Source organism: Sorex fumeus, unplaced genomic scaffold (genome assembly GCF_029834395.1).
Source record: "Sorex fumeus unplaced genomic scaffold, SorFum_2.1 ptg000264l, whole genome shotgun sequence".
Taxonomy (NCBI): domain Eukaryota; kingdom Metazoa; phylum Chordata; class Mammalia; order Eulipotyphla; family Soricidae; genus Sorex; species Sorex fumeus.
The window spans coordinates 8934268-8960359 of NW_026606321.1; the positions used below are offsets into that span (position 1 = coordinate 8934268).

The following is a 26092-nucleotide window of genomic DNA, read 5'->3' on the forward strand; positions in this document are numbered from 1 at the left end:
CGGAAATGCTTGGTTCTTTCAGATGTCAGCAACAGTGAGTGAAAGCCGGCGAGGCTTTGCAACCGTGAACAGGAGCCCAGGTGAGAAGCGGCTTCCCTGTGCGAGCAGCACAGGCCTTACCTTCTCCCAGTTGAGGAAGGCCCTCAGGCAGTTGAGAACCTCGCCCTTCGCACGCTGCCTGGCGACCAGCTGCATGGCTTTGCTGATGACCGACGGAGAGATAAAGATGTCATGCCACATGTTGGCGATGAACAGCGCCAGCTTCTCTGACTCTGGGAAATCTGCGAGGAAGAAAAGAAGGTCCTAAACCGTGATGTCCGCTCACACCACAGCATCGGGAAGGAAAGGAACTTAGTAACGGGACCTGGGTGGGGCAGGACCAGCTGCAGAGGAAAGGGGCAACCCACCCGAAGGCCCAGCCTTGTCCAGGACGGTCCAGGACTGCTCTCCCCATCACCCATGCCGCTTTCATTCGGCTCGACACCCAGTGGGTGGACACAGACCAGTGTTCATCAAGAGCAGTGACCCCCACACACCCCGGGAAGCAGCAGGCAGAGGGCTGGGAGCTCTCTCATCTGCTGTCCACACCTCCTCCTGGCAGCCCTCGCATCTTCTGTCTATAGATTGTCTTCATACTTAAGAAGTAACGCTGACGGTTTTGGACCTAAGTATTGTGAGTACCGTCTCTCGTTGCTCCCTCCACCCTGACTGCAACTTGTCACTTCAAACACAGCATCCCGTCATCGAGGGGAACCGCCAGGCACTGCAGTGCCCTTTGCACGGGCCAGTGACCACACACTGTGTGCCAAGAGCCTGGCTCTCCGCTCACGGCTTCCTGGATGGATACCCTCTCCTGCTCTCTGCTTCCCTCACTCCCCAGACTCCCACCCGTCTTCTCTGTATTCGGGGACAGGCTGGTGGAGGCGCCTACTCTCCGCCCCCTTTCCCCATGCTCCCCTGAGAACGTCCTTCTCTCTCCTCCGGCCTCCTGGACCTTTGCAGCCGCTCAGGCTGCAGCCTGACTCTGACGGGAAGGGAAGTGTCCCTGCAGCCCCAGCAACTTCTAACCCGCCTTGCGTGGCATGCACAAGGTGCTACAGACACTCGGTGGCATAGACGACACTTTGCTGGGCTGGCGGTGCAGCAGGGACACAGACAAACTCATGTCCTTGTGCAGCGCAGCACACAGCTGGACACACCTCGTAGCGACTGTCACCCTGCCTAGTTGAGGAAGAAGTGACGGGAAGTACATCTGTTGGGACAGGGTTGCTCTGGGGATGGTTCCCAATGGCCCGACTCAGACCCCAGGAGGAGAGCAGGCCCCAGGTGCTGCTCCCCTGCGCCTCCTTGAACCGCATCCTGGGGGAGGATGGGGCACCCCCCCCCCCCACTGCAGGGGCGGCAGCGGCACCTGAACGGGGCAGGGCCGTGCTGCCATCTCACGCACCTTCCTTGAGGAGGCTATAGCAGAAGAGGCGCGCCCGCTCCAAGTCTCCAAGCTGCCGGCACACGCCAACGTACACCCGGCAGAGCGCATGGACGTAGCTGTGCTCCAGAGATGCCTTCTGAGCCTTCAGCTCCAAGAGGATCGAGTGCAGCAGGCACTCGGCCAGGTGCTGGAGGGACGAGAAGGGAGAGGCGTGTGTATGAGTGCTGGGCTGTCTCGGAGGGGATGGCGGGGCAGCAACCTCCCAGCAGGCAGAGGCCTGAGTGGCCCGGGTGCCCACACTGCGCTCACAAGCCAGTGCCCAACTCTGCCAAAGCCACTGTGTCTGACCCTGATCACCTCCGCCCCTGCTCCCTCAGCTCCACTGACGAGGCACAAGAGACGGTACAAATACCCAATGGCAGTACCCTGAGCTCTGCCGGGAGTGAGTCCTGAGCACAGAGCCAGGAGTAAGCCCTGAGCATACCAGGGTGGCCCACAAACAAAACAAAGATAGCATCCAGTGGCCCTTGTAGAAACAAGGTTCCTCACCCCACAAACGTGAGCCTGGAAGAAAAGCCTGGTGAGAACTTGACAGATGGGCGCATGGGAGTGACCCCTCCCGGGCTCCTGTCCACCCTCTCTGGAGATGGCCCACGAGGGTGGGAACCACATATGTGGCCCCGAGTTCCAGAGACTGCCACAGAGACCACCGAGTTTAAGTGACTGCACCCGCCCACGCTGAAAACAGAGCCCCCCCAGAGCAGGACAGCAAGGATGTGCTTGGCAAGAACAGCCACGGAAGGGGCCAGGAACCACCTGCCCCAAACACCACCCCATCCATTCTCAGTGTCAGACATGTGGTGCTGGCCAGGAAGACGGGCCGGAACCTCAAGGGGCTCAGCCCACGGTACTCACCTTCCTGGCGGTGCTGAACTCGTGGACCACCTCCTTCTCCTGGTCACGCATGACGGGCTTCTTGGAGATGTTGCCCACGTAGACGTGGCTGCGGATGACGGGCAGCAGGTCAAAGGCGGCCTCCGCGATCTTCTTCAGCGCGTCCGCAATGGCCCGGTCATGGGACTCCACCGTTTCTTTGGGTTTAGGCGGTGCCTGCGAGGCAGGGGGTTCGGGGTCCCCGGAGCCTCTCTCCTCCCCAGGGGGGGCCGCATCGGGGGCGGGCGGTCTCCTCCGCAGGTTCCGGTGCCCGCCCAGGCTGGAGCTGCGGGGCTCAGGCTCGGGGGAGGCACCATGCAGGCGGAGCCTCTTAGCACTCCTCAAAGACGAGGGCAGCGGCGGCCTCTTCCCGCCCGCGGCCCGCGGCTTGTCCTGCTGAGAGTCGCCCCCAGAGCTGCCTGTTTTCACAAAGGCTGTGGATGTGGACGTGATGGCCTTGAAGCCCGAGATGGCACTGACGGGTGCGGGCCGGTTCTCACTGTCGGCAGGCCCCCGCGCCAGCTGGAGGTTCCCCTTGAGGAGGCTGAGGGTGCGGGCCCTGGCAGACAGCTCAGGGTACATAGTATCCAGGATCTTCACCGAGTTCTCCTGGGGCCCGGCCACGGCGCTGTGTGCAGATGCCGCCAAGGGTGGCAGGCGGCCCGGTACCGGTAGGGCATGCTTTGGGGTCGCGGCACAGAACTGCAGGGGTGAGGACAGGATCCGCTCATCGGCGGATGTGGCGGACGGGGACGCAGTGGTGCAGAGAGGAGAGGGCGGCACCGGGTCTTCAGGCAAAGGGGACATCGCGGGGAGTCCGGGGGCTTCTGACAGCGGTGACAGCTGGGCCAGGGGCGAGGCGGGGCTGGAGCTGGAGACCAGAGGAGAGACAGAGCGGGAGGCCCGGGGCGGCGTGGCGACCAGCGGGGCGAGCAGCGGGGGCAGTGGCGGCCCCACCTCTTGCCGGATCTTACTCAGCGTGTCTCCGGCACCGTCTGTCGGGGTCGAGGTGTCCGCATTGGCCAGGACAGTCTGCGTCTGTGTCCGCTGTGACTTGCTATTTCCTCTCTCGCCAGGCGACGACTCCGGAGCTTCACCCTGAGGAGGGTCCGCTCTGCTCGAGGCCTTGGCGGGCCTGCTGGGCGGCTCCCGACTCGCCACCCTCGACCGAGTCCTGCCCCTGGTGGCCGGCTCGAGTTTCGAGTTGAAGTAGGTGTGGTCAAACACGATTGTTGGAGACTCCTCAAAGTCTTGATCGAAAATCTCCGAGCTGATCCTGGTGCTGGGTTTGACGGGCCTGTTCCGCAAACGGCTCTTGTCGAAGTTGGCTCCCTGGCCACTGCTAGAGATCTCCTGGACACAGGAGGGGTCACTGGCAGGTGCTGGGGCCGGGCACTCGGGCCCTGCAGCCTCGGCGGCCTCCTCTACCTCCTCCTCCTCCTCCTCCTCCGGGTAGGAGCAGGAAGGGAATTCGGCATCCAGGCCGGCCCCTGGCGGGTCGCACACTATCACCTGGTCCACGTTGGGCACTAGGGTGACCCCATTGATGATGGTCCAGTTGTCCCCCTTCTCGATGACCAGGTTCTGGTCCTTGTTGAGCAGCACGTTGATGACTTCTGAGGTCACTGTGGAGATCTGGCACTGGTAGGTCTCTGTCTGCATCGCCTCCGGGGGCTCTATGGCAGGGGTCTCCTCAGGGGTCTCCCCAGAGCCCTGGGACCCTGCCGGTTCCAGCAGCACCTCCTCCTGGCCTTCAGCGGCTCTCGTCATGGCTGGGTCTCCCGCAGGGCTGCTCCGAGCACTCGTGCCGCCCGAGCCCGGGGCCAGATCCGCACCCAGCTCGTCCTCGGCCACTACCTGCTGGAGCACGTTGAGGAGAAGCAGACTTCCAGCCTCTCGCAGGCGAGCGTCCACAGGGCCACTGTGCAGCTCGCGCCCCAACCTGGCCAGCACCTTGGCCAGCGTGTCCAGGGAGCACTGGGACAGCTGGCTCGGGAGCTGCAGGGGGCCTTCCTCCTCCTCCTCCTCCTCCTCGGGACAGCCCCCGAAGGGCTCCTGGCTTTCCCCGGCAGCGTCAGGTTGGCTGTGCGCGGCTCCTCCGGGCCTCGTGAGCTCCTGTGGTGTCCCCTGGTCCTGACTTGGGCCCCCTTTGCTGGAGCTCTCGGACACGGAGTCTCCAGAGCTGCTGTCACGCAGGCGGCAGCTCTCCAGGAAGAGGGCCACATCCGAAGTGGACAGCCGGTCCACGGCGAGGCTGCAGTGCTGCAGGGCAGATGTCAGTGCACCCAGCTCTGGTCCAGGCCTGGCCAGGGCCACCCCCAACGTGGCTCCTGCAGCCGGGGCAGCCTCGGGTTCGGCCTCACCCTCGCTGCAGCTCGGGGCCTCGCTCTCCTCCACTTCCGTGTCTGCCCTCTGCTGCTCGCGGACGCCCGTGTAGTGATATAGCACGCCGGGGAGGCTCTCTGGGGGCCCGGCACAGGGTGGTCCCTGTGCTTTTCCCGACGCCGAGGCCACAGCTGTGAGCACGGGGCTCTGGCAGCACCGCTCAGGGGGCTCCCGGGGACTCTGCTGCGTGGCAGGAGTGACGCTGGGCCTCTCCTGGGCGGGGAGGCCTCTGGGCACGGGCACAGCTGGCTCCGGGCTGGAGCCTCTGCTTCGCCACCTCTGCACCTCTGGGAGTACCACAGCTTCTGGCCCTGACTCTCGCTTCTGCGCAGAGATGTGGTCATAAGAAAGAGACAAAATACTGTTGGCAAAGTGATGAGAACCTCCTGCCGTCAGAGACCCACTGGGAGCATCAAAGTCTAATTTCCGACAAGTGCTGGAGACTTCCGGGGAGGCCCGTCTCATGGCCACCGCCTGCCAGGCCTTGAGGGCCGCCCCTTCTCTCTCTCGGCCCCGCACTGGGTCTGGGGGTACCAGAGGCTCAGTCCTGGCAGGGGGCCCAGCTGCCATGAGGGGCGCCTCCTTCTCCTGGGGCAGTCTCGGCAGTGCTGGCCAGGCTCTGTCCAGGGGTCCGAGGCGCGTCTGCTTAGTGATGACTGACACTTGGTTGGACTGCGGTTTGGCGGTAGCTTTGAGCACCCCCAGGCTCTCATCTCCCTGGAACGCCGAAGCACTGTCTGGGAAGATGGCCGGCGCAGCCGGTGGGGACCCTGCTGTGGCCCGCGGTCCCCCTTCGGGTCCCACTTCATGGAGCATTGGGCTCTGGTGCCAGGATGTGCGCTGGTGTAGGCTGAGGTCTCTCCCGCCGGACACAGGCTGGCAGTGGCTGGTACTGTGAGCTCGGGGTGACTGACGGCCACTCGGCCCATCAGCGGGCACCCTGGCGAATAATGACTGAGGAGCGGAAGGGGCCTGAGTAGCATCTCGACCCAAAGGGCCCTGTGCCTCACTGGGGGACAGTCCCGAGCTGGTGTCCTGGTCACGTTCTCCCTTCCAAGATGCTGGGGATTCAGCCCGCTGCTGCAGCCTTTGTGCAGAGGGTGGCGAGTCCCTGCTGGGGGGGAGGGCGGGGGCCTGGGGGACAGACGGGCCTGGGGCACCCCCAGCAGCCCCTGCACCTTCTGGCTCCAGACAGTCCCCGGCAAGGGCCCTGTCCTCTTTGTCCTTGTCCCATGCTCCAGACCTGTCCTGAAAACACTCAGCTCCTGCTGCGCCATTTGACCCAGGCGTGACCCTGCTGGTCAGTGTCCACTCAGTCAGACGGGACAGGGGGGCCACCATCACTCTGGACTGCAGGGACGTGGCCGGAGCCTCAAGGAGCTCACTGAGGGGCTGCGGGGGCAGCGGGGAACCCACGCAGGGCTTCCCAGGGGACTTTGTGTCCCGGGCGCAGCTGCGGTGTCGCAGAGGCGTCCCCTCGGTTTGCACAGCCTTGTCCAACTCCTGCACTGCTCCCTGCGCATCTTCGGGCCCTGAGCGCTTGAACTCAGACCCCGCAGCCCAGCGCTGCTCCCGAGCAAAGGAGAAGGTGGTGGAGGGCTCACTCAGGGTGGTCGTGAACGTTCCGAAGCCCACGGAGGTCACTCGGTCCGGGCCCTCCTGCACCCCACGCTTTTCCTCGCCACGCCCACACCCCTGGGCTGCTCTGGGGGCGCCCCAGCGAGGCGGTGACTCGGCAGGCTCATCCTCGGAGACGGCCTCCACAGGGCCTCTGTGCTGGGCGCAGTCACTGTCGCTGGAGATGGCGGAGTCTTCAACGCAGGACTCCTGCAACAGATGAGAGCGCTGGTCACAGCTGCGTCAGAGGCTTCTGACCAACGCACCTTGGACGGGGACAGGCCACATCTTCCCCATGACTGGCAGGGAGAGTCCACCTGAGGTCCTACTTTACAACTCCAGCCCCACTCGTGACAGGCTCCTGCACCCCAGCCAGGGGCAGCTGCAGCACAGCTCTCACACCTGTGCAAACAAGGGACGGGGTGGTTCGAGAACCAGTCGGGATCCAGCAGCGGGAATGTGTGTGTGTGTGTGTGTGTGTGTGTGTGTGTGTGTGTGTGTGTGTACAGGGACTGTGCCATGTCCTGTGGATGTGGATGTGCATGTGCAAGGATTGGGCCTGTCCCGTGGTCGTGCATGTGCAGGGACTGGGCCCATGTCCTGTAGATGTGGATGTGAGTATGCAGGGACTGGGCCGTGTCCTGTGGATGTGCATGTGCATGTGCATGTGCAAGGACTGGGCCTGTCCCGTGGATGTGCGTGTGCAGGGACTGGGCCACGTCCTGTGGATGTGCAGACTCCTTCCCCTGGCCCCCTTGCCAAACACTGAGTCCTACAGTGGTGCGCAGGCATGGAGGAGGACCCAGAAACATTCGAGAGGTGAACCGAGCCCCAAATTCCCTGCAGCCCCGCTGCACCCGACATTCCTCCCTAATAAAGCCTGATCTGAGCCTCAGGAGCACGCCCAAGCCCCACCCCTGGGCAGCATGGAAACTTGGCACTCACCGGCTCCAGCGGAGAGGGGAGCGTGCCCCAAGGGGGCAAGGACACGAGCGGGGGGGAGGGCACGGGCGACAGGAGTGGTGGAGGCATTCTGAAGAAGTCCACGGCTGCCTGCAGGTCCTCGTCCACCGGGGCCAGGGCACGGGCACCAGGGGCTGCAGCACGGCTGCCCCGCTGCGTCTCCTCCGCAGACGCACAGGGGGAAAAGCTGCCCTCGATCTCCATGGATAGCTCCGTCAGGCACGTGCGCACGTCCGCAGTGGGGCTGGGGCTGCCGCCCACAGCTCGCGGTGACCCCTCGGCCCCACATTCTCGCAGTGGGGAGCTTTCTCGGGCGGGTTTTTCTGTGGGAAAGAGGTCTGCAATGTTAAATACTATCAAGAAAACATGAGGTACTTGTGAGGTGGGACTCAGTGGCAACTCCTTTGGAGTTCATCTGCACCTGGGCCACACCCAGTGGTGTCCATTCTACACCCACCCTGGTTCCTATTTCCAAACCTCGCGTCTGCCGGCAGCAGGACCTAACGAAATGCGAAGCGAGTGTGTGGCTCTGGCGCGGCTCAGACTCATCCCTGGCGCCGAGCGTGCCAAGCCGCGGTAGGATGGACAGAGCCGTGCCTAAGTCCATCAGTGTCCCCAAGGAGACGAACGCAGAGCAGCGGGGGAGCTAAGACCCCACCAGCTGCTGGATCAGAGAAAGAAGAGAAGAACGCGGCCGCGATTCCCACCACATGCATCCTCCACAGCTGCCTGTCCCCGTGTGTCCCTCCAAGTGATGGACCGTGAAACGGCACTCCCGGAGGGCCCAGGGCTCTCACCTGTTCCACGCCTGCCGCCGTCCCCGGGGAGTTTGTGTGCGGTGTTGATGCAGAGCCACAGTTCCTTCAAGAGCAGCTTCACCCTTCCTGTGAGAGACACGAGGTCAGTGTGACCCCCTGGTATCGGCTCAATTCCCACCACGCCAACACCTGCTCCCAGGAGGCAGGGTTCGTCAAGAATCATAACCTCTGGGCACCACTTGGGAGCCGAGTGTGAGGCTGCGCTACACGCTCCGAGGTAGACTCGTGGTGACACACGGTCTCCCCGCAACTGGTCCCCTCCCCTGCACCGCTGTGTGTTCCCCAGTGGGGGAGGGGGGATGCAGGGCTCTGCACCGGGTCAGTCATACCTGAGGCTTATGTATCTTGCCCCAGGATTAGCTCTCCCACCCCAGGGCACTGCGGTTCTAAAATGACCTTAGCACCCACTGAAACCCTTCTGAAGCAAAAGGTACTCAAAATAATATTGTCATTAAACATCTATAAAAGACGGATCACATTAAAATCCAACCAACAATAAAGATGTGTAGGCAATTTCAGAGCTCCTCAAGCTCTATTACATTTCCTTCAAGTAAGTTCTTTTTTTTTTTTTTTCCCTTTATTTTATTTTATTTTTTTTAAAGTTGTAGATTTACAATTTTTTGTGCTTTGGTTTCAATCATACAATGATCAGATACCCATCCCTCCACCAGTGCCCATTTTCCACCACCATGGATAATATCCCTCCCACCCCCATCCCCCCATCCCCCCGTCTCTGTGGCAGGGCAATCCCCTGTGTTCTCTCTCTCCTTTTGGGTGTTGTGGTCTGCAAAAGAGGCATTGAGTGGCAAACATGTTCAGTCCATAGTCCACTTTCGACATGCATCTCCCCTCCTGGGAGGATCCTCCAAACATCCTTTATTTGGTGCTCCCTTCTCTATCTGAATAGCCCTTTCCTCTAGGATACCCGGCTGGCCTCTAAGTTATGGAGTAATCCTCCTGGTGCTGATCTCAGCTATTCTTGGGTATTAATCTCATATCAAGTAAGTTCTTAATCTAAAGCGTCTCTTGAAAATAAAGAGACCAATTCAGGTCCAAAGAGGCTAACAAGACCAACCCTAAAGTCCCAAATGACCCAGGAATCATGCACTCTGTGGGACTGCCAGGCTCAGAGTGGGTAAACGGGACCCCTCCAGAGAGGATGCCAGGGAGAGGAACAGACAGAGTCTGTTCTGGGAGAGCCCTGGGGAAGCCTCTCTCAAACCCAGCAAGGCGCCTGTCCCTTTCAATATCCCAGACCTGCAATCACCGAGGAGCACACCTGTCCCAGATCCTGCGCCTACCTGTAGCTCAGGAATACCCAGAGCAGCAAACAAGGAACTTGAGAGAAAACCAAAGACATGCTTGTTCTATCCTTATGGAGGTTTCACCCAGAGCTACTCCTGGGCTCGCTGAGCTCTCATCAACCCCTTCCTAGCCGATGCAGAGACTCTCCCACAGCATTTTACTGAGCTGTAAGAAAACACTTCATTAACCTGAACCCCACAACATCCTCACCCCTGGATGCCTCCTGCATCAACCTCCCAGCCTCACCGTGCACCTCTGCACTGCTCTCCCCGCTGTCACTCCTCAGGGACACCAGCCATCGTGGCACATTCTCCATCCCCTACAGACACCACGTCACCATGGCACATTCTCCATCCCTGCACAAAGACTCCACATTCTCATCCCCTGCACACGGACACTGTGTCATCTCTAGGAAGCTTTGCCCGGGGCTTTCCCCTTCAGAATGTCACTGTCCGGTCCCTCTCTTCCTGAGACGCGCTCCCCCTCAGCTTGCTCTTCTTCCCAGTGAAGCCCAGCAGGAGGCTAGAGGACTGTCTGGGATCACTTGGGGGGATGCACTGGGCCCTTTAAGTGAGTCTCATAGCTCTGCTGTGGAAGGGCGGTGGGCACTGGCTACTGGGATGGGGCTGTCACATCCCGGGCATCAGGATAACTTTCTCAGCCGAGCCTACACTTTACCCTCCCTCCACGTGAGTGCTCACAGGGTGGACACAGTGGCCTTTGCTCAGCTGCCCCGTGATGGCCTCCAGCACCTCCCAAGGAGATTAGCACAGAAGGTACCTGCTCTGTGCCTTCCCAGGGCACACACCATCACTCTTAGAAGCACCGAACAGAGAGAAGCACTGTTCTCTCGAGCAGCTGGTGTAGCAAACCCCTTATCTGTGAATCGGCAGATCTGCGCTCCTAACGTTCTAACGGAGACTTCACAGCGAAGACTGCTAAATGAGCCTTTAGTGCGCATCTAGCTGAACTGGCCTGGGAACAGGGTTACGCAGGGCTGTTAAGGCGGCATTTCACGTTCTCGGTTCTCAGAAGACTAGAACTCACCCATAAGTACCTAAATCTGTTATAGTGTTGGCGCTTTAACTTCCCTTGGGGTTTTACTTTTCTATTCAGGCTTGCAAAAGCTTCACCCTTCCCTGGAGTGTCCTCATGCAGGTCCCATCTGCTTCACGCCTCTTCCAGTTACTTCCTCCCTTGGTGGCAAATATGCTAAGTACCGAGGAGAGCAGTTCCCTACTTTCTATTATTGTCGCTGGAATTCGAAGGAGAGGACACAAGGCAGCCACAACTCTTCCTGCCTAACTGCTGCATCTCAGCTCAAAGTCAGGTGTGAAGACAAAAGTGCTAAAGCAGTCGACGAGGAGTTAAGAAACAGCCCAGAGTCTAAGAGCGGATTCCTGAACCGCTAGGCACACATGACACACCGCCCCCGCGTGTCACCCGAGCCCGCCAAGCACACACGGCACACAGCCTCCTCACGGAGGGCGACAAACAAGCTGAGCTGCAGTCTTGCAGTTTGGCAGAACACAGGACAGACACAGGGACCAAGCCGCCCAAAGGAACCTGTGCAGGGTCTGTATAGAGTAAAGCCGGAAGTACCAAACCCAAGACACGGCGAGTCCCAGGAGAGACAGTGAGTGTGTGCATGCATGCATGCCAAAGATCGTGGTGGAGTGCATGAGTGTGTGAATGCATGCCTGAGGGTGTGTAAGTGCATGCGAGCCCGCAGACAGACCTGAGAGTGCATGAATGTCTGCATACATTAATAAGTGCATGCATGCATGCCTGAGAGTGCATGAGTACATGTGTCTGTACGTGTGAGCATGCGCACATAGTGAGTGCCTGCCTGCATGTGCTTGAGCATGTCTGTAGGGCATGAGTGCCTGCGTGCGTGCCTGAATGCGTGAGCATAGAAGAGTGTGTGACGGTCTGCATGAGTGCGTGTGTGCGTATGTATGTACCTGAGTGTGTGCACGTGCACGTACGTGAATGAGTGCATGCCCGAGCCTATGTGTGCACACCAGTTGCCTGAAGAGCTCTCTGTCCCCTGGGAGCCCTGGCCCTTGAGAAAGGCCAAGAGCCTGCAGTGCGGGGCAGGATGCTCCCAAGAGGCCACCTGGGCCTTAAAGGGCACGCAGACTACAGCCTGCAGGCGCCTGCCTCTAAGGCAGGAAGCAGCCCTTGGAGAGAGGAAGGTCCACACTGACCCCTGGGGCACTTCAGAGGTGCCTCACAGAACAAGGCATGAGGCAAAGCAGAAACACAGCGACTATCATGAAACCAGGAAGAGGCAAGCAGGGAAGTCCCTGGTCAAAGGGTCGGTAAAGGCACACGCTAAAGGGAGCCCAGCCCCCTCACAGGCCTGGCTGTCCCTGTTACACGCCTTGCCACGTACCCACCGCAGAGGCAGGAACAAGGCCCAGGGGCTGCCACAGGTGTGCAGGCCGGACACTTGTCTCCTGACTCCACTTCCCCAAACTCTCCCACTCTCCACACACACCACAGGACTCTCGCTCCACAGCCCTCCTCTCGTCCTTTAAAAAGATATCTGGGCATCTAGGAGACTGAAGACATCAGTTTGATAAACTGTCATCTGAGAAATCCATACTAGCTGAAAAAGATGGAAATGACATCTCTAGTGACATCCTCCTTCCTGAAACGATACAGTATTCGAACTCTCATACTTACTGTAACGTTTTCTCAAACAGCAAATAGGTTAACATGCATGGCACCAAGTGAAAAGGAATAGGGCATGGCTGCTTTGATCCCATGCTGGAACCCTCAGGTGACAGAGAATATCCCAAATAGCTGAGGGCAATACAGAAATGAAAACAAAAAACACATATTACTCACTTTTATCAATGTTCCCCAAAGAGTCGCTTGAAATCTGAGTCCCAATATGTCTCAACTCTGAAAACACATCGAGAGTAACAGTCAGGAGTAAGTCATGCCACCAAAACAGAACGCCAGAAAGCAAGCAAGTGACACTCACCCCTTTCATTCTTCTGTTTCGAGAATTCATCCAGTCTTTCCTGTCAAAACAAAGCATTCAAGGTTGGTACTGGGTGAGGACAGGGCCCCTTAGACCTGGGGAGGGGCAGGTCAGTGGGCTCGGGGCACACCCCTCGGGACACTGGGGCCCGAGCTCAGACCTGCCCTCTGTGCGACCCAGTGCGGGTCCAGTACCTGCGTCTTCCTGAATTCCTTTTCCAGGATTTTCTTCTCGTTTCGCAGTTGCTTGAAGTCCTGTGTGTGCTTGACTGCGGCCTCTTTACAGATCGCATAGTGAAGAGAGCGGAGGGGAGAGACTCAGTGATCTGCCTGGCGATCGCATGGGTCACTGCCCGCCCCTTCTGTCTGTCCTCTGAGACACGCATAAATGCAGCGACACTTCGGAATCCCTCCCAACCCAGGCAGGCTCCGACAGTCCCGTAAGCTACTTCCACCAGCAGGAACACTGGTTTTCTCACCCTTCCCTTGACCTGATTGGGGGGGGAGGGGTCAAGCAAGCTACAAACGCGGTTCCTTCTCCCGGACTTCCTTCCACAGCCCAGTCCTGCTGCCAGGGCTCTCATTACAGGTCTACCCTCAGCTCTTCCTAGAGTTTGTCTCGAGATCTGTGGCAAATTCTCGATGCCAACTTTTAGTTTAGAAAAGCGGGATCTGACATGTATCTGCTGATGCCCAGATATTTTCCACTTAACTGTTAAGGAAAGTAAATTGGCTTCCTTTCCTGCTTGCTCCTAACAAGCCAGAGACTGAGGTTGACCCAGACCTTGGCGGGCACCCAGGGCTCTGCCTCGTTTCCTTCTCAACCCACTATGCCACAGACTGGCCAGGGCAAGGGCTGCGGCCACCCTCTGCGCCTCTCTCAGCGCTTCAGCGCTACTGGAACCTAGGAACTACAGTCTGAGCACTGGAGAGCAATGGGGCTCGACCAGGAGCCGCTCCCACAGTCTCCACCGCATACCCCGACTCACGAACTAAACTTCTGCCTCACACGCTAGATGAACACCGCCCATTCTCCCGCTCTCCAAGGCAGAGCCACGCGCAGAGCTGGCGGGCCTGGCAGGCTGGAGGTCAGGAGGAGAGGAGGAAGCAGGAGCGCTCCCGGCCTCTGCCCCACAGGACTCCTGCACCAACACCCAAACCCAAGGCAGGGAAGAGAAATGCAAAGCAAGCAGCCGTGTGAGGGTCTCGGGTGAGCCTAACTGAAAAGTCCCCAAGCAGCGTGGGGCGTGGGGGAGCAGAGCAGCGCGGCCCGGGTGGGCAGGGGAGGGGCAGGCGCCGCCACATCATATCACAAGGAGCCCAATTCGCCACGAGCCCTGGTGCTTGGCTTCCCAGCGCCGTCTCCCGGGGAAGCGTGAGACGCCTCATGCGGCCACCCCAGGCTCTGCTGAGAGGGGGGCGGTGCCCAGCAGGCTGCTTCCCAGGGGTCAGCCAAGAGCCAGGCACACGAGCTGGGCACACCAGAGCAACAGATTACCTTCCAGCTTCTTCACCTTGGCTTCGAGTTTCTTCTTCCTGGAAGAAGACGGTTTTATAAAATAGGCAAAACAAGAATAATAAAACAGCAAATGCAGATACTACGTCACACCGAGTCATACGGGAGTGGCTTGGAACATCTCTGGCACGGTCAGGCCTAAGCAACACCGCATCCCCGGGCCTTCACCTCAAGCCACCAGGCTGGCTGGTCAAAACTCTCCGGGAGGACCCCAATCCCGACGAAAAGCAAGAATAGAAAACTGCCTGAGGTTTATGTGACAAAGGCGCCCCCCCCCCCACTACCACCCCAACAGCAGCACAGGGATGCCGGGGACAGCACACAGCTGTGCTCAGGCAGAATCACCGAAGACAAGGGTCGGCCTTGAGTGCGGGCTGATGAAGGGCCGGCAAGGGAGACCCTTCCTGGCACTCAGGTCCAGGGCTATATCAGACAGCACTCCCCCAGGGAACCCCAACCCCTCTGGAGCTTGCAACAGGGCAGGGAGCTCCCCACCTGGGAAGTCTGACTCACCACGGGGTCCCGCCCATGTGAAGCATAAGACTAGGGGGTGTGGGATCAGCCGTCAGGCCCCAAGGCGGGGACAGTGCAGGGACTAGAACGGCACCTTTCTCTGGGCCAGTGCCCTCCTGGAGGCTGGCCAGGAAGAGCTCAGTGGCCACAAGACCAAGAGGGAAAAGTGTGCGGCACTCACTGTGCGTCGCTCTTCAGGCACTCCTCCTTGACCCGGGCGTACTCCTGGTGTGTGTCCTGGTACAGCTTGAGAGAACTCTGAAAGAGAAATGGGTCTGGTCCACCAGGCAGCCCCATATCAGCTCAGGGGTGCTCTTGGACCCCAACAGACAAATATGCATCAACCAACAGAGATGGACAAGAAGGACACCCAGACACAGCTCCCTGGGGTGCGAGGGCCAGTCCCAGACACAGCTTCTGGGAGTGGGAGGGCCAGGCCAGGCACACGGCCAGGTGCAGGATTACCAATAGCCTACTCAAAAGCAGAAAATGTCAAAAAGACTACTTCTAAGCACCCCGAATCTTCAGAATACTAACTAGATAATAATCATGTTTCAAGCAATTACAATTCAGCAAAACCAAAAGAATATTAGAGATGAATACATATAAACTATTGCTGTTGTGCAAAAATATAAAACAAATCTTAACAACTGGCAGTAACTGAGGAAACACGTAAACGCAAACAACTGACAGGGCTTGGACCACAGAGCACTGCCACGGGAGCACCACCATGGAGGCCCTGCTGCAGGAGCACCGCCGCACCCATCTGCACGTGTGCTCTGACTGAGGACACCCCGGTCTGAGACAGCAGCGCCCACGTCAGCTGCGCAGCGGGGCTGACCCACAGTCCGGACTCCCACGTGCAGGGTCCTCTCGACCAGCTGGCGAGAGCACTGCACGGTGAAAGGAGAGGAGAGTCTCCACAGCAGGATGACTCTCGACACACAGGAAGGCGGCCAGGAGGCCTGAGCGAACACGGTCCTCCGGACAGCTCAAGCAGCACTGGGCAGAGCTTCTAGAAACCACCTAGGGGTACAGTCTGCAGAGTTTTTATCTGTAAAAGCTAAGACGCCCCAGAGAAAAGCACGTACACAGCACTTAAAAAAAATACTTGTTTTTTCACTACGATTTCATTTGGAGATAAAGAACATGTCTCCATCTTGAATCTTTGCCCGTTTACACTTAAGGCAAGAAAAATGTGACAAGCTGGTCAATGCACAACCACAGCCCTAAAAATTCACAGCCTGGCGGGTCTGAGAGGACAGCGGGCATGCCGGCCATGCACGAAGCCATGCCTAGTTCTAGCCCCAGCAACCATGTGGTTCCCCGATCACCACAAAGCCATGACATGGTTCTTCCACTGAGACTCTGAGAAAGGAGAGTCAATGCATACAGCAAGACGGAGCATATAAGCACGCTGAGGGCCAAGCAGTAAGCAACTGGCCCAACGTTGCCTTAATAACAAACTCAAGAAGTGTCAACTAGCATTTGTTTCCTTCGAGAACACATAAAATATCCACTTCTTCTAATCACAGAGAAGCAGAAGAACACAATTCACTGAAAATGACAGACTTTGTAGGCAGATGGAGCTAAGTACCTTCTTCTCTTCTAGCTCTGCCTTCAAAGACCCCAACTCTTCCTGGCATTGCTGCAGAGGAGAGATTTTCTGGAGCATTTGTTCCACTTGGTGATGCAGGGTACTGTTCTCTCTGAAAATGGACAATGCATGCGCGGGATTATTAAAACCGTTTACAGTGAATTAGTACATTCTCTTTTGGGGTCCTAGACTTAATTTCTAAGCTGAAACAAAAAAGGAATAAAATAATTTCTCTCTAAATACAACCCTACAGTTTGTAACCAACATGCTCTTCATGTTCCTTTTATTTCTTTGGCACTGAAATCTAATACAACAACATAATTATGTTTTTAAACAGTCATTTAAGAAGTATAAAAGATTATCAATGTGCTAGAAGATAGACTACTGGACACTCCTGCCAAGTAACTTGACTCTTGCACTATGAACTCATCCTTGGTTCAGTCAAATTCAATGTCAGGCAATTCTGTGATCTGAGGACCAGGTTTGTCCTTCTTCCTGGGGCTAAGTGTAATCAGAGTATGAAACATGACCAAATGAGTTTATTTTAAATTGTTTCAAGTTCCCAAATCAGCACCCACATTAAGAAGTCTGATTCACAGAGAAGGCTGAGTGCTGACAGCCACAGCTCAGTGGCACCACAGCCAGCCACAGCGATCGGGACTGACATCTGGTCGTGACTGGGGATATCTGTTGGGGACTGACACCTGGTCATGACTGGGGACGCCCTTTTTGACAATCAGACAGGACAGAGAAGAACTAGCTCCAGCTATAATTCTGAGCATTCAAGCATCACTCTAACGTGTGGGCCAAACCTATGTTACACTGCTCCAGGTTTGCCCCAAATAAAGAAAACAGTGGCTTACCTTCTTGCAAACTGCAGCTGTAGCACTTGTTAAAGAAAACTGAAAGGGGTAGGAAGGGAGGGGCAGATGGCATCAAGACTACTGCGAAATACATAGACACACAGATGTGCAAACAGAGGAGAAAAGGGGAAAGGGAAAGGCCGAGTCCTTTAACCACCAACAGGCGTCTGAGGATGAAGCCACCCCATCACCTGTGCTCAACGGACAGTCTGGCTAGGCTGACACTTGTAAAAGAATGAGACTCAAAGTTCCTTCAATAGCACAATGGTGAAGCTTTGCACTGAGGCCTTCCTCTTTACTAAGCACATTCCCAAAGTCAAAATATCTACTACTCTGAATGTACAAAGAGTCTGATTAGATGTGACCAAAATTAAATTCCCAAAGCAAAGAGCATGGAAAGCAGCTAATGGGAAATGCCTAACTCTCTGATGCTCTGTCCTTCATTTCTGAAATGACACTGACCATGAGTTCAGCAAACAGAGAGACACTCAGACCAAATACGCACACATAGCTACTTTCTGAGCACTAGGGAAGCCCAGACCTGAGACCCAGAGAATCCCACGCAGGGCTGTCAGACTGGCTCCTGTCACTCCCACCTCACCCGGCAACCCCAGGCAGGAAGGATCAGTTACAACCCCGCCCCCTTCCCTCACAAGCATCTCAAGGTCAAGAGTGACAGTTACACAGCACAGATTTGGCAGTCTTTGAAAATAAGAACATTGTGAGTCAAATGTACTCTGCCCCACAAAGAGAGGAACTGAAAAAATAAACAATAAATAAATAAACAAACAACAAATCGGGCTGAAGGCATGGCGAGAATTCCATGACCTGCAGGGTCGAGTCTCTGAGAGCGAGGCGGGAAAGAGGCCAGGCACAGGGGCACCCGCTTCTGTAAATCGGAATTTGCTTTAGCTGAGCCACTGCTAGTTAAACATTATAGAAAAAGAGCAAAACTCACCAAAAAGGGGTGTGAGCTTTTAGTAAGTTATTCTAAGAACTTTGATTTTTAACAGTGTGAATTCTCAGAAGTCACCAATGACTTCCCTGGTAGATTTGACTGTAATGAGCACAGTGGAGCACTTTCCTCGCAGCGGGACTGAGCAGAGACTCGCTGCCAGGGTCCAACTGCGTCAAGTATAGCACAGGGCTGGAGCTGTTTCTCCCTGGAACATAACACAGGACCGGAACTGTTCTTCCCTGGAGCACAGCGCAGGGCCGGAGCAGTTCCTCCCTGGAGCACAGTGCAGGGCTGGAGTGTTCCTTCCAGGACTGCAGTGACTCACTGCCAGGCTCCACAAAGCTATTCAGAGTAGTGACCATTTTTCTGACAAAAATGTTCCTCGAACCTTTTACTGTCAAAGACACTACCTTTTTTTTTTTTTTTCTTTTTGGGTCACACCCAGCAATACACAGGGGTTACTCCTGGCTCTGCACCCAGGGAATTACCCCTGGCAATGCAGGGAACCATATGGGATTGTGGGAATCAAACCCAGGTCTGTATGTGCAAGGCAAACGCCCTACTGCTGTGCCATCACTCCAACCCCCAAAGGCGCTACTCTTGCAATAACAATATACTGGTAACTGTGAACAAAGAAGCAAAAGCAACTGTCAATGACCATAACTTCCGTGTAAAACTCAGCCACTGAAACTCAAGTGTCAAAGCTCATCTCTGACTCCGTCATTTCTGCCAAACAGAAAAGAGAGAAGTTGAGTCCATCCCAGTGCGGGGACCCATGGGTTCAGGGCGGAGATCAGCCGACCAGAAAGGTCTCAGCAATGAAGCCAGAGGCCCAAGTACTGAACAACACAGATAGGTTCTTACTTTAACAGACACTGACCCTGGCAAATGCTTGTCACAACAGGAAAGGGCACACACTGGCTGCAGCCGAGGGGCGCGGACAGTGAGGGAGCACTCAGCAGTGAGCACCCAACACTGAGTGAGCACAGGAGCAGTGAGTGAGCACCCAGCAGTGAGTGCACCAGGGTCCAGGACTCCCACACTAACCCTCAGGCACCCACCCAGGGGCTGCTTCTCCCCTGGGGTGCTTCCTCCGGAGACCCAGGAAGAGGCTCCTGAGAGCATCTCCAACACATGGCCTCAGGCCGGCAGCCCCAATATTTGAGCCTCCCGGACCATCCTCATTCTGAGCAGAGGACCTGGCCCAGCTAACGGCCTCCCAAGGACAGGAGAGATACAGTTGCAAACTCTGAAACTCACAAGTAAAGTCAACAGAAAAGGAAACAGTGAAAGGATATCATCACATTTCTTCTGATACTCTGTTAATAAGTTACTGTAACAAAGAAAAAAGTAGATTACTTTTTGCAGTAGAAAATAAGTTACTTAAAACTGTTTCAAAATATGCAAGGAGCCCTTTCTTCCCACAATCAGTGTACCCTTGGACATTTCACAGACACACACATAACATCAGCTCCTTCTAGGTCGCAGGGCTGAAACAGCAAGCATACAGCAAAAACTCCATCACCGCTCCAGGCTGCAGCATTCTGGGCAGCCCTAGGCCCAAAGTCACACCCGAATCCCTCACTGAACAGTCAAAGCAGGAAACATGGCAAGGGGCACAGGCCGGGAAGGGGCTCGCCTTCTTGGTGCTGGGGACAGGCCGCATGGTGAAAGGCCACTGCAGTCAGCACGGAAGCTGCTCATGCAGAACCGCACCTTCTGCAAGGAGAGAGCCTTGGACCAAAGCAGACACTGATGTAGGCCTTTCATAAGAACAAAGCAGGGGTGCCTGTAGAAACGCTCCCCCCACCCCCTTCAATCCTTAGAAGCACTGCAGTGCCAAGTGAGAGCCTAATTTATAATCCGTTTGCTCTACATGAAGCCTTCCTTAGCCTGGGCCCGCTGGTCAGAGGACACAAAGGTCAGGACACAGCCTAGCACGTGCTGCAACCACGTGAGGTACCCAAGGCACAGACAAACGTGTGCCCCCCAAATATACTTTAAAAATATACGATATACATATATGCGTATATATAATATATAAAAACATGTAAAAATTAATCAAATTTTCTGTTAAATCTCACACCAGGACAGAGAAAAAGCTATCTAAGGTCTAGCCCTTCCTGAGAAAGCTCTGGCTTTAGGAAAGCTTCCAGATTACTAAAACCACTTCTGAGCCCAGGGGCACAGTGACCAGCCAGGCCAATAGCTCCCCCCAGACAGGCCCAGAGAGAAATCCTGGTTCTCCCAGCTGTCCACCAATACCATAATCCAGTCAGGAAGCTTCCCCAAGTTCAGCCCAAATCAAGAATGCATACTCACTCCGTATTAATGATTTTTTGCTTCAAGGTAATTAATGCATCAACATATTCATTTAAATTCTGGGAAAAAAAGAAAAAGCTAGTTAGTTCTTTATTCAAACCTGATCCCTTCAACTCTGAGTATCTCTGGGCGCCTCCACTGGGTCTGGCCAGCGTGTGGCATGAGGCTGCATGGGCAGCTGTGTCTCCTTCCCGCAGCGGCCACGCAGCACCAACACTCGCTGCCCTCGGCCAGGGGCCCCGCCTCACGCAGTACACAGGCAATCCAGACAGACGGCTCCACTCTGACAGACAGCAGAGCACAAGGGAGAGACCGTGAGAAGAAGGAAGACGAACATCAAGATGAAGCCAAAAGACGGTGGAACGTGAGGGGACTTCTGCAAACGTGGCTGCAACTATTGTCACCAAGTGCACAGGAGACCTTCCTATCACATGGGTAAACGTTCCTAGGATCTAACATGATTCGAAGTGACCTTGCCCTGCTGATGTCTTCATTCTCTATTTGCAATCCAACTTCCACAACAGGGACCTGAGCAACAGTAGAGTGGGGAGGGCGCTTGCCAACCTGGGTTCAATCCTGGCACCCAGATGGTCTCTTGAGCAGTGCCAGAAGTGATTCCTGAGCTCAGAGCCAGGAATCAGCCCCGAGCACTGCCAAATGTGGCCAGGAGGAAAAACTTCCTTCTAACATAACCAGGCTTCCCTCCCAACACGGGCAACGAGGTGAGAGTATCGTTCAGACTAAGGTGAATCTTCACTGATAATTACCCCCACACATGTCTTTTTCCTTTGGTGATTCAAGCGATCATGAGAATTAAAGCAGTGATTCCTTTCACAAGAATATGTGCATTTTCTCTGCAGTCCTACATATGACATACTTATTAACAAAAAGTCATGAAGTAAAAAGCAGATTCCTTTGTAGCCCGTGAATTTCGCCTGCATCCTTTCGGCATCATTACTGGAAGTGTCAGGCAGACACGGGCAGCCCCTCGGGTCTCCCAAGCAGCACAGGAGGCTTGCTTTTCCGAGGCTGCCTCCATCTGTCCAGTCAGCCTCTCTGCCATGGCCTTAGAGCCGTGCTCTGAGTTACTGAGCTTTCTTGGGGAGTCTGAGAACGCCTCCAGTTTTGCTGCCGCACTTCATGAGCTGAGTAGAGTGGCAGAAGCAGCTCTCAAATGTCACATGAGCAGACACGCAGGTCAGCTGCTGTGCAAAGCAGAACCACAGATGCTGCGGACAACTGCCACATCGCTCGAGCCTCATCATTGCTAAGTGCTGGTTCCCTGGGAGTTTAGCAGGCCCTACCCGACCTGAGAGGCACACACACACTCCTGAGTGTTTTCCTGGCCCCTTTACGCTTTACCTTGTGCAGTTATATCCTTGTTAAGCCTAAAATTCGTTCCTGTGCACAGACTCTAGGCACTGTGACTCAAAAGGATACTAGGGAGTGGGCAGGCCGGGACACAGCGGCCAGTGGCCTTCTGCGTGGAAAGGGCCTCTCACTGATACAAAACACAAATGCATCGAGAGGCTCTGCCGGGGTGACCTGCCGCTGACCACGCTCACTGCTCTGCTGGGGTGACGGGGCTGACTGTGCCACTTGGATCCAGTGCCCCTCTCCCTGCTCTCCAGTTTCTGCAGAGCCCCCTGGAGCCCTGAGCTCTCTGCAGACCTCTCTGCAGCACCGAAGAGATAAGACACCTCCTCCCCTCAGCCACGCTGCAGCCGTGACTGTCCATCCTCTGCTCCACAGCCGTCCACCCACAGTGCCATACACTCCAGCTCCTCCGTCTCCACCCATCACTCCCAAGACTCTGTGCACATTAACTCATCGGGCTCCGGAGCACCTGTGTGGACCCAGGAGCCCTGGACCGTCCACTCCCTGTGCACACCGTGGGTGTACCCCTCCTGTGGAGCCCCAAAGGCTCTCCACTCCATCACCTTCCCTACCCCAGCACCACAGACCACCATGGATGGATGCTGGCTAATGCGTCAGGCAGTGAGCATCCCTCAGAACTCACCACACTCCATGGATCTTCGGGGTACACGTGTGGTCTGAATGACAAACCCTGTCTGTCATCACGGGGACCCAGCACAAGTCTGCTCAGCTCAAGAGCACTGGCCCCCACACTGACGGAACCTACTAAGTCACAGGAGCTCAAAGTGTGAGCCTGCACGTTCGGCAGCTCAGCCACAGTCTGGCACTGACCAGGGGAAGGGAGCGGGCAAGAGGGGCCGGGCCCCACCAGACACAGCACTCAGCCCGCTAGGCTAGACACCAACCCTAAGCCTCGCCCAGTGGCACAGAATTTGCCAAAGGTCTCCACTGGCTTCTCCTGTCCAAGCCCTGCTCACGGGACCAGCTGAGCAGCAGAGCTCCAACCGCAGAGGGGTGAGCGAGACCCACGAAGATGGGGCAGGGAAGAGCCTTCGGCACGGCTATACTGAATCCCCTCAAGCCGCGCCGGGTAAACGGGAGGCAGCCGGAAGAAAGGCCAGGAAGAGCTGGGGCTCCCGTGCCCATCTCTGAGGTCGGAGACGAGCCCTGATGGAGCATCTCCTGCACGGAGACGCCTCTTCAGTTTCCCTCACACAAGTTTACTGTCGGAGAGGTGCCAGAGGAGCACAGGACTATCTTGGCGTACCCGTGTGCAGGAGCACATGGAACAAAGAACACACCATGGCACACGGTACACAGAACATGCCACTGAACGCAGAAGATGCTTAAGTCTATGGAACATAGGACACACCACGGCACATCGTCCACGGAAGACGCTGTGGTCTATGGAACACAGAACACACCATGGCATAGGATACACAGAACACACGTGCTTGGCTCGTGAACACGGAACAGACTGCGGCTGACAGAAAGCCGCTGTCCGGCCGGGAGCTCCTGCCCTCGGTGCCCGGTTCCTGCCTGCCCCCAACCTGTCGCCACTCCCTGGCTTAGCCCTGGGCTTGTTCTCCCCCAACTCCCAGCCAGCCCGTCCCGCTTCTGCCGGATGTTGGATATGGTGGCCGCCCCCCAGGACGGCGCCCTCGGCCCACTCTTCCCCGGAGCTGGGGTGACCCCGAGGCCCGGGGCTCCCCGCTCTGCATCGCTCCAGCAGCTCCGCGCACCCGTCCGTCACCTCCCTGCCCCAGCTCAGCACCTCGACTGCCCTCACGGCCCGTGGGCAGCAGCTCCTTTCTGGACGCCCCCTCCCTGCCTCAGGGGCAGCCCCACACGGACAGGGGGCCCCGAGCTGCCTGCCCGGAACCAGCCTCAAGGCACCCCCAGAGTGGCCCGGCCCAGGCACCCGCCCCGAGCCCCCTCATCCACGCAGGCTGCCAGGCTTGACAGGCTCCCAGCACTCACACCGTGGCGCCTCAACAAGGCGGCGCAGCCCCCCAACCTGCTGCGATCGCGCGGAGGGGGGCCTCTCGGGCCACAGCCCGCAAACAGTCCCCGCTCTCACACACACAAGCTGACACACACACGCACACACACCAGCTCACGCGCTCTCTCTGACACACACATAACCCAGCACTCCCTCTCTCTCTCACATGCAGCCCAGTGCTCTTGCTCTGTCTCTCACACACACACACCAGCTCGCTCTCGATCTCTGACACACACCGCCCAGCAGATCTCTCTCACACTCACACACACACACACACACACACACCAGCTCGCTCTCGATCTCTGACACACACCGCCCAGCAGATCTCTCTCTCTGACACACACACACACACACACCAGCTCTCTCTTGATCGGACACACACAGCCCAGCAAATCTCTCTCTCTCTCTGACACACATACACACTCTCACACAGTCAGCTCCCTCTCTCTCTCTCTCTCACACACACACACACCAGCTCTCTCTTGATCTGACACACACAGCCCAGCAGATCTCTCTCTCTCTCTCACACACACACACACACACGCGCACACACGCACACACACTCTCAGTCAGCTCCCAGTCTCTCTGTCTCTCTCTCACACACACCAGTTCGCTCTCAATCTCTGACACACACAGCCCAGCAAAGATCTCTCACTCTCTCTCACGCACACAAGCAGTCCAGCTCTGAGACACAGACACACACACACACACACCAGCTCGCTCTTGATCTCTGACACACACAGCCCAGCAAATCTCTCTCTCTCTCCGACACACATACACACTCTCACACAGTCAGCTCCCTCTCTCTCTCTCACACACACACACACACCAGCTCTCTCTTGATCTGACACACACAGCCCAGCAGATCTCTCTCTGACACACACACGCACACACACTCTCACACAGTCAGCTCCCTCCCTCTCTCACACACACACAGCCCCGCTCTCTCACACACGCAGCCCAGTGCTCTTGCTCTGTCTCTCACACACACACACCAGCTCACTCTCGATCTCTGACACACACAGCCCAGCAGAGATCTCTCGCTCTCTCTCACGCACACAAGCAGTCCAGCTCTGAGACACAGACACACACACACACACACACACACACACACACACACACTCACTCACACGGCGTCTCCGCGGGAGCCTGAGGAGAGGGAGGGGCGGGGCGGGAAGGGCGCAGAGGAGGGGCGCCCCTCCAGCCCGACCCCGATTCCCCCGAGCCCGACCCCCCCCCAGGCCGATCTCCCGATCCCAACCCCCGACCCCAACCCCCGATCCCCGATCCCGATCCCGACCCCCCCCCGAGCGGGCTGGCCCCGGCCCGGCGCACCTGCTGCAGCGACGCGCAGCCCTGGCAGCGCGTCAGCTCGGCCGCCGTCCCGGGCGCCGCCGGCCGCGTCTCCCCGGGCATCATGGTGCCGCGGGCGGGCGCGCCCCTCGCCTACTGCCGCCGCCGCCGCGCCCGGGCGGGCCCATGCGCGCACGCGGAGCCCGCGGGCCGGCCAAGGGCTCCGGAGCGCGGCCGCGGGCGCCAGCACAGACGCCGCCCGGCGCGGCCCCGCGCGACGCGCGCCAGCCAGGACCCCGCCCGCCGCCCCGCCCCCGCGCCGGGCTGCCCGCGGCGCCGCCTGACCCGAGCGCGGCGGGAAACGGGCCGCCGCCGCCGCCGCGGGACACGACGCCGCCCAGGGCACGCCGAGTCGGCCGTGCCCGCCGGGGGCCGCGCTGTCCGGAGCCGCCGGGCCGGCCGCCGACGCCCGCTGCTGCCCACAGGCGCCGTGGACGCCTAAAGCCCCGGGCGAGGGCGACGCCCGCCGATGACGTCACCAGCTTCGGGCCGCCCGGAAGGCTCCGCCCCGCACGGCTGCAGCGGTTCCACCCGCGGGCCCGTGCACGGAGACGCCCCCGGGGGCTGTGCACCCCGCTCCTGGGATGGGCGGACCCCCGTGCACCCAGGCAGACCCCGCTCCTGGGACGGGCAGACCCCGGTGCACCCAGGCAGATCCCGCTCCTGGGACGGGCGGACCCCCGTGCACCCAGGCAGACCCCGCTCCTGGGACGGGCGGACCCCCGTGCACCCAGGCAGACCCCGCTCCTGGGACGGGCGGACCGCGGTGCCCCCAGGCAGACCCCGCTCCTGGAACGGGAGGACCCCCGTGCACCCAGGCAGATCCCGCTCCTGGGACGGGCGGACCCCGGTGCACCCAGGCAGATCCCGCTCCTGGGACGGGCGGACCCCCGTGCACCCAGGCAGACCCCGCTCCTGGGACGGGAGGACCCCCGTGCACCCGAGCAGACCCCGCTCCTGGGACGGGCGGACCCCAGTGCACCCGAGCAGACCCCGCTTCTGGGACGGGCGGACCCCCGTGCACCCGAGCAGACCCCGCTCCTGGGACGGGCAGACCCCGGTGCCCCCAGGCAAACCCCGCTCCTGGGACGGGGGGGACCCCCGTGCACCCAGGGAGACCCCGCTCCTGGGACGGGCGGATCCCCGT

General features: G+C 57.9%; 1 protein-coding gene across 1 annotated transcript in view; it reads right to left on the minus strand.

Moving 5' to 3' along the window:
- Positions 1-25101, minus strand: part of ICE1 (interactor of little elongation complex ELL subunit 1) — a 33637-nt gene extending 8536 nt beyond the window's left edge. Inside the window, exons 1-15 of the mRNA XM_056109074.1 lie at positions 24928-25101; positions 20214-20272; positions 19190-19224; positions 16934-16952; positions 16071-16182; positions 14655-14731; positions 13943-13980; positions 12640-12722; positions 12446-12485; positions 12307-12363; positions 8125-8211; positions 7310-7650; positions 2345-6574; positions 1448-1616; positions 121-281 (exon numbers count right to left, since the gene is read on the minus strand). Of these exons, the coding sequence (XP_055965049.1) occupies positions 121-281; positions 1448-1616; positions 2345-6574; positions 7310-7650; positions 8125-8211; positions 12307-12363; positions 12446-12485; positions 12640-12722; positions 13943-13980; positions 14655-14731; positions 16071-16182; positions 16934-16952; positions 19190-19224; positions 20214-20272; positions 24928-25011 (5592 nt within the window). The 5' untranslated portion in view covers positions 25012-25101. The remainder of the gene's footprint in view (positions 1-120; positions 282-1447; positions 1617-2344; positions 6575-7309; positions 7651-8124; positions 8212-12306; positions 12364-12445; positions 12486-12639; positions 12723-13942; positions 13981-14654; positions 14732-16070; positions 16183-16933; positions 16953-19189; positions 19225-20213; positions 20273-24927) is intronic.
- Positions 25102-26092: the final 991 nt, after the last annotated feature.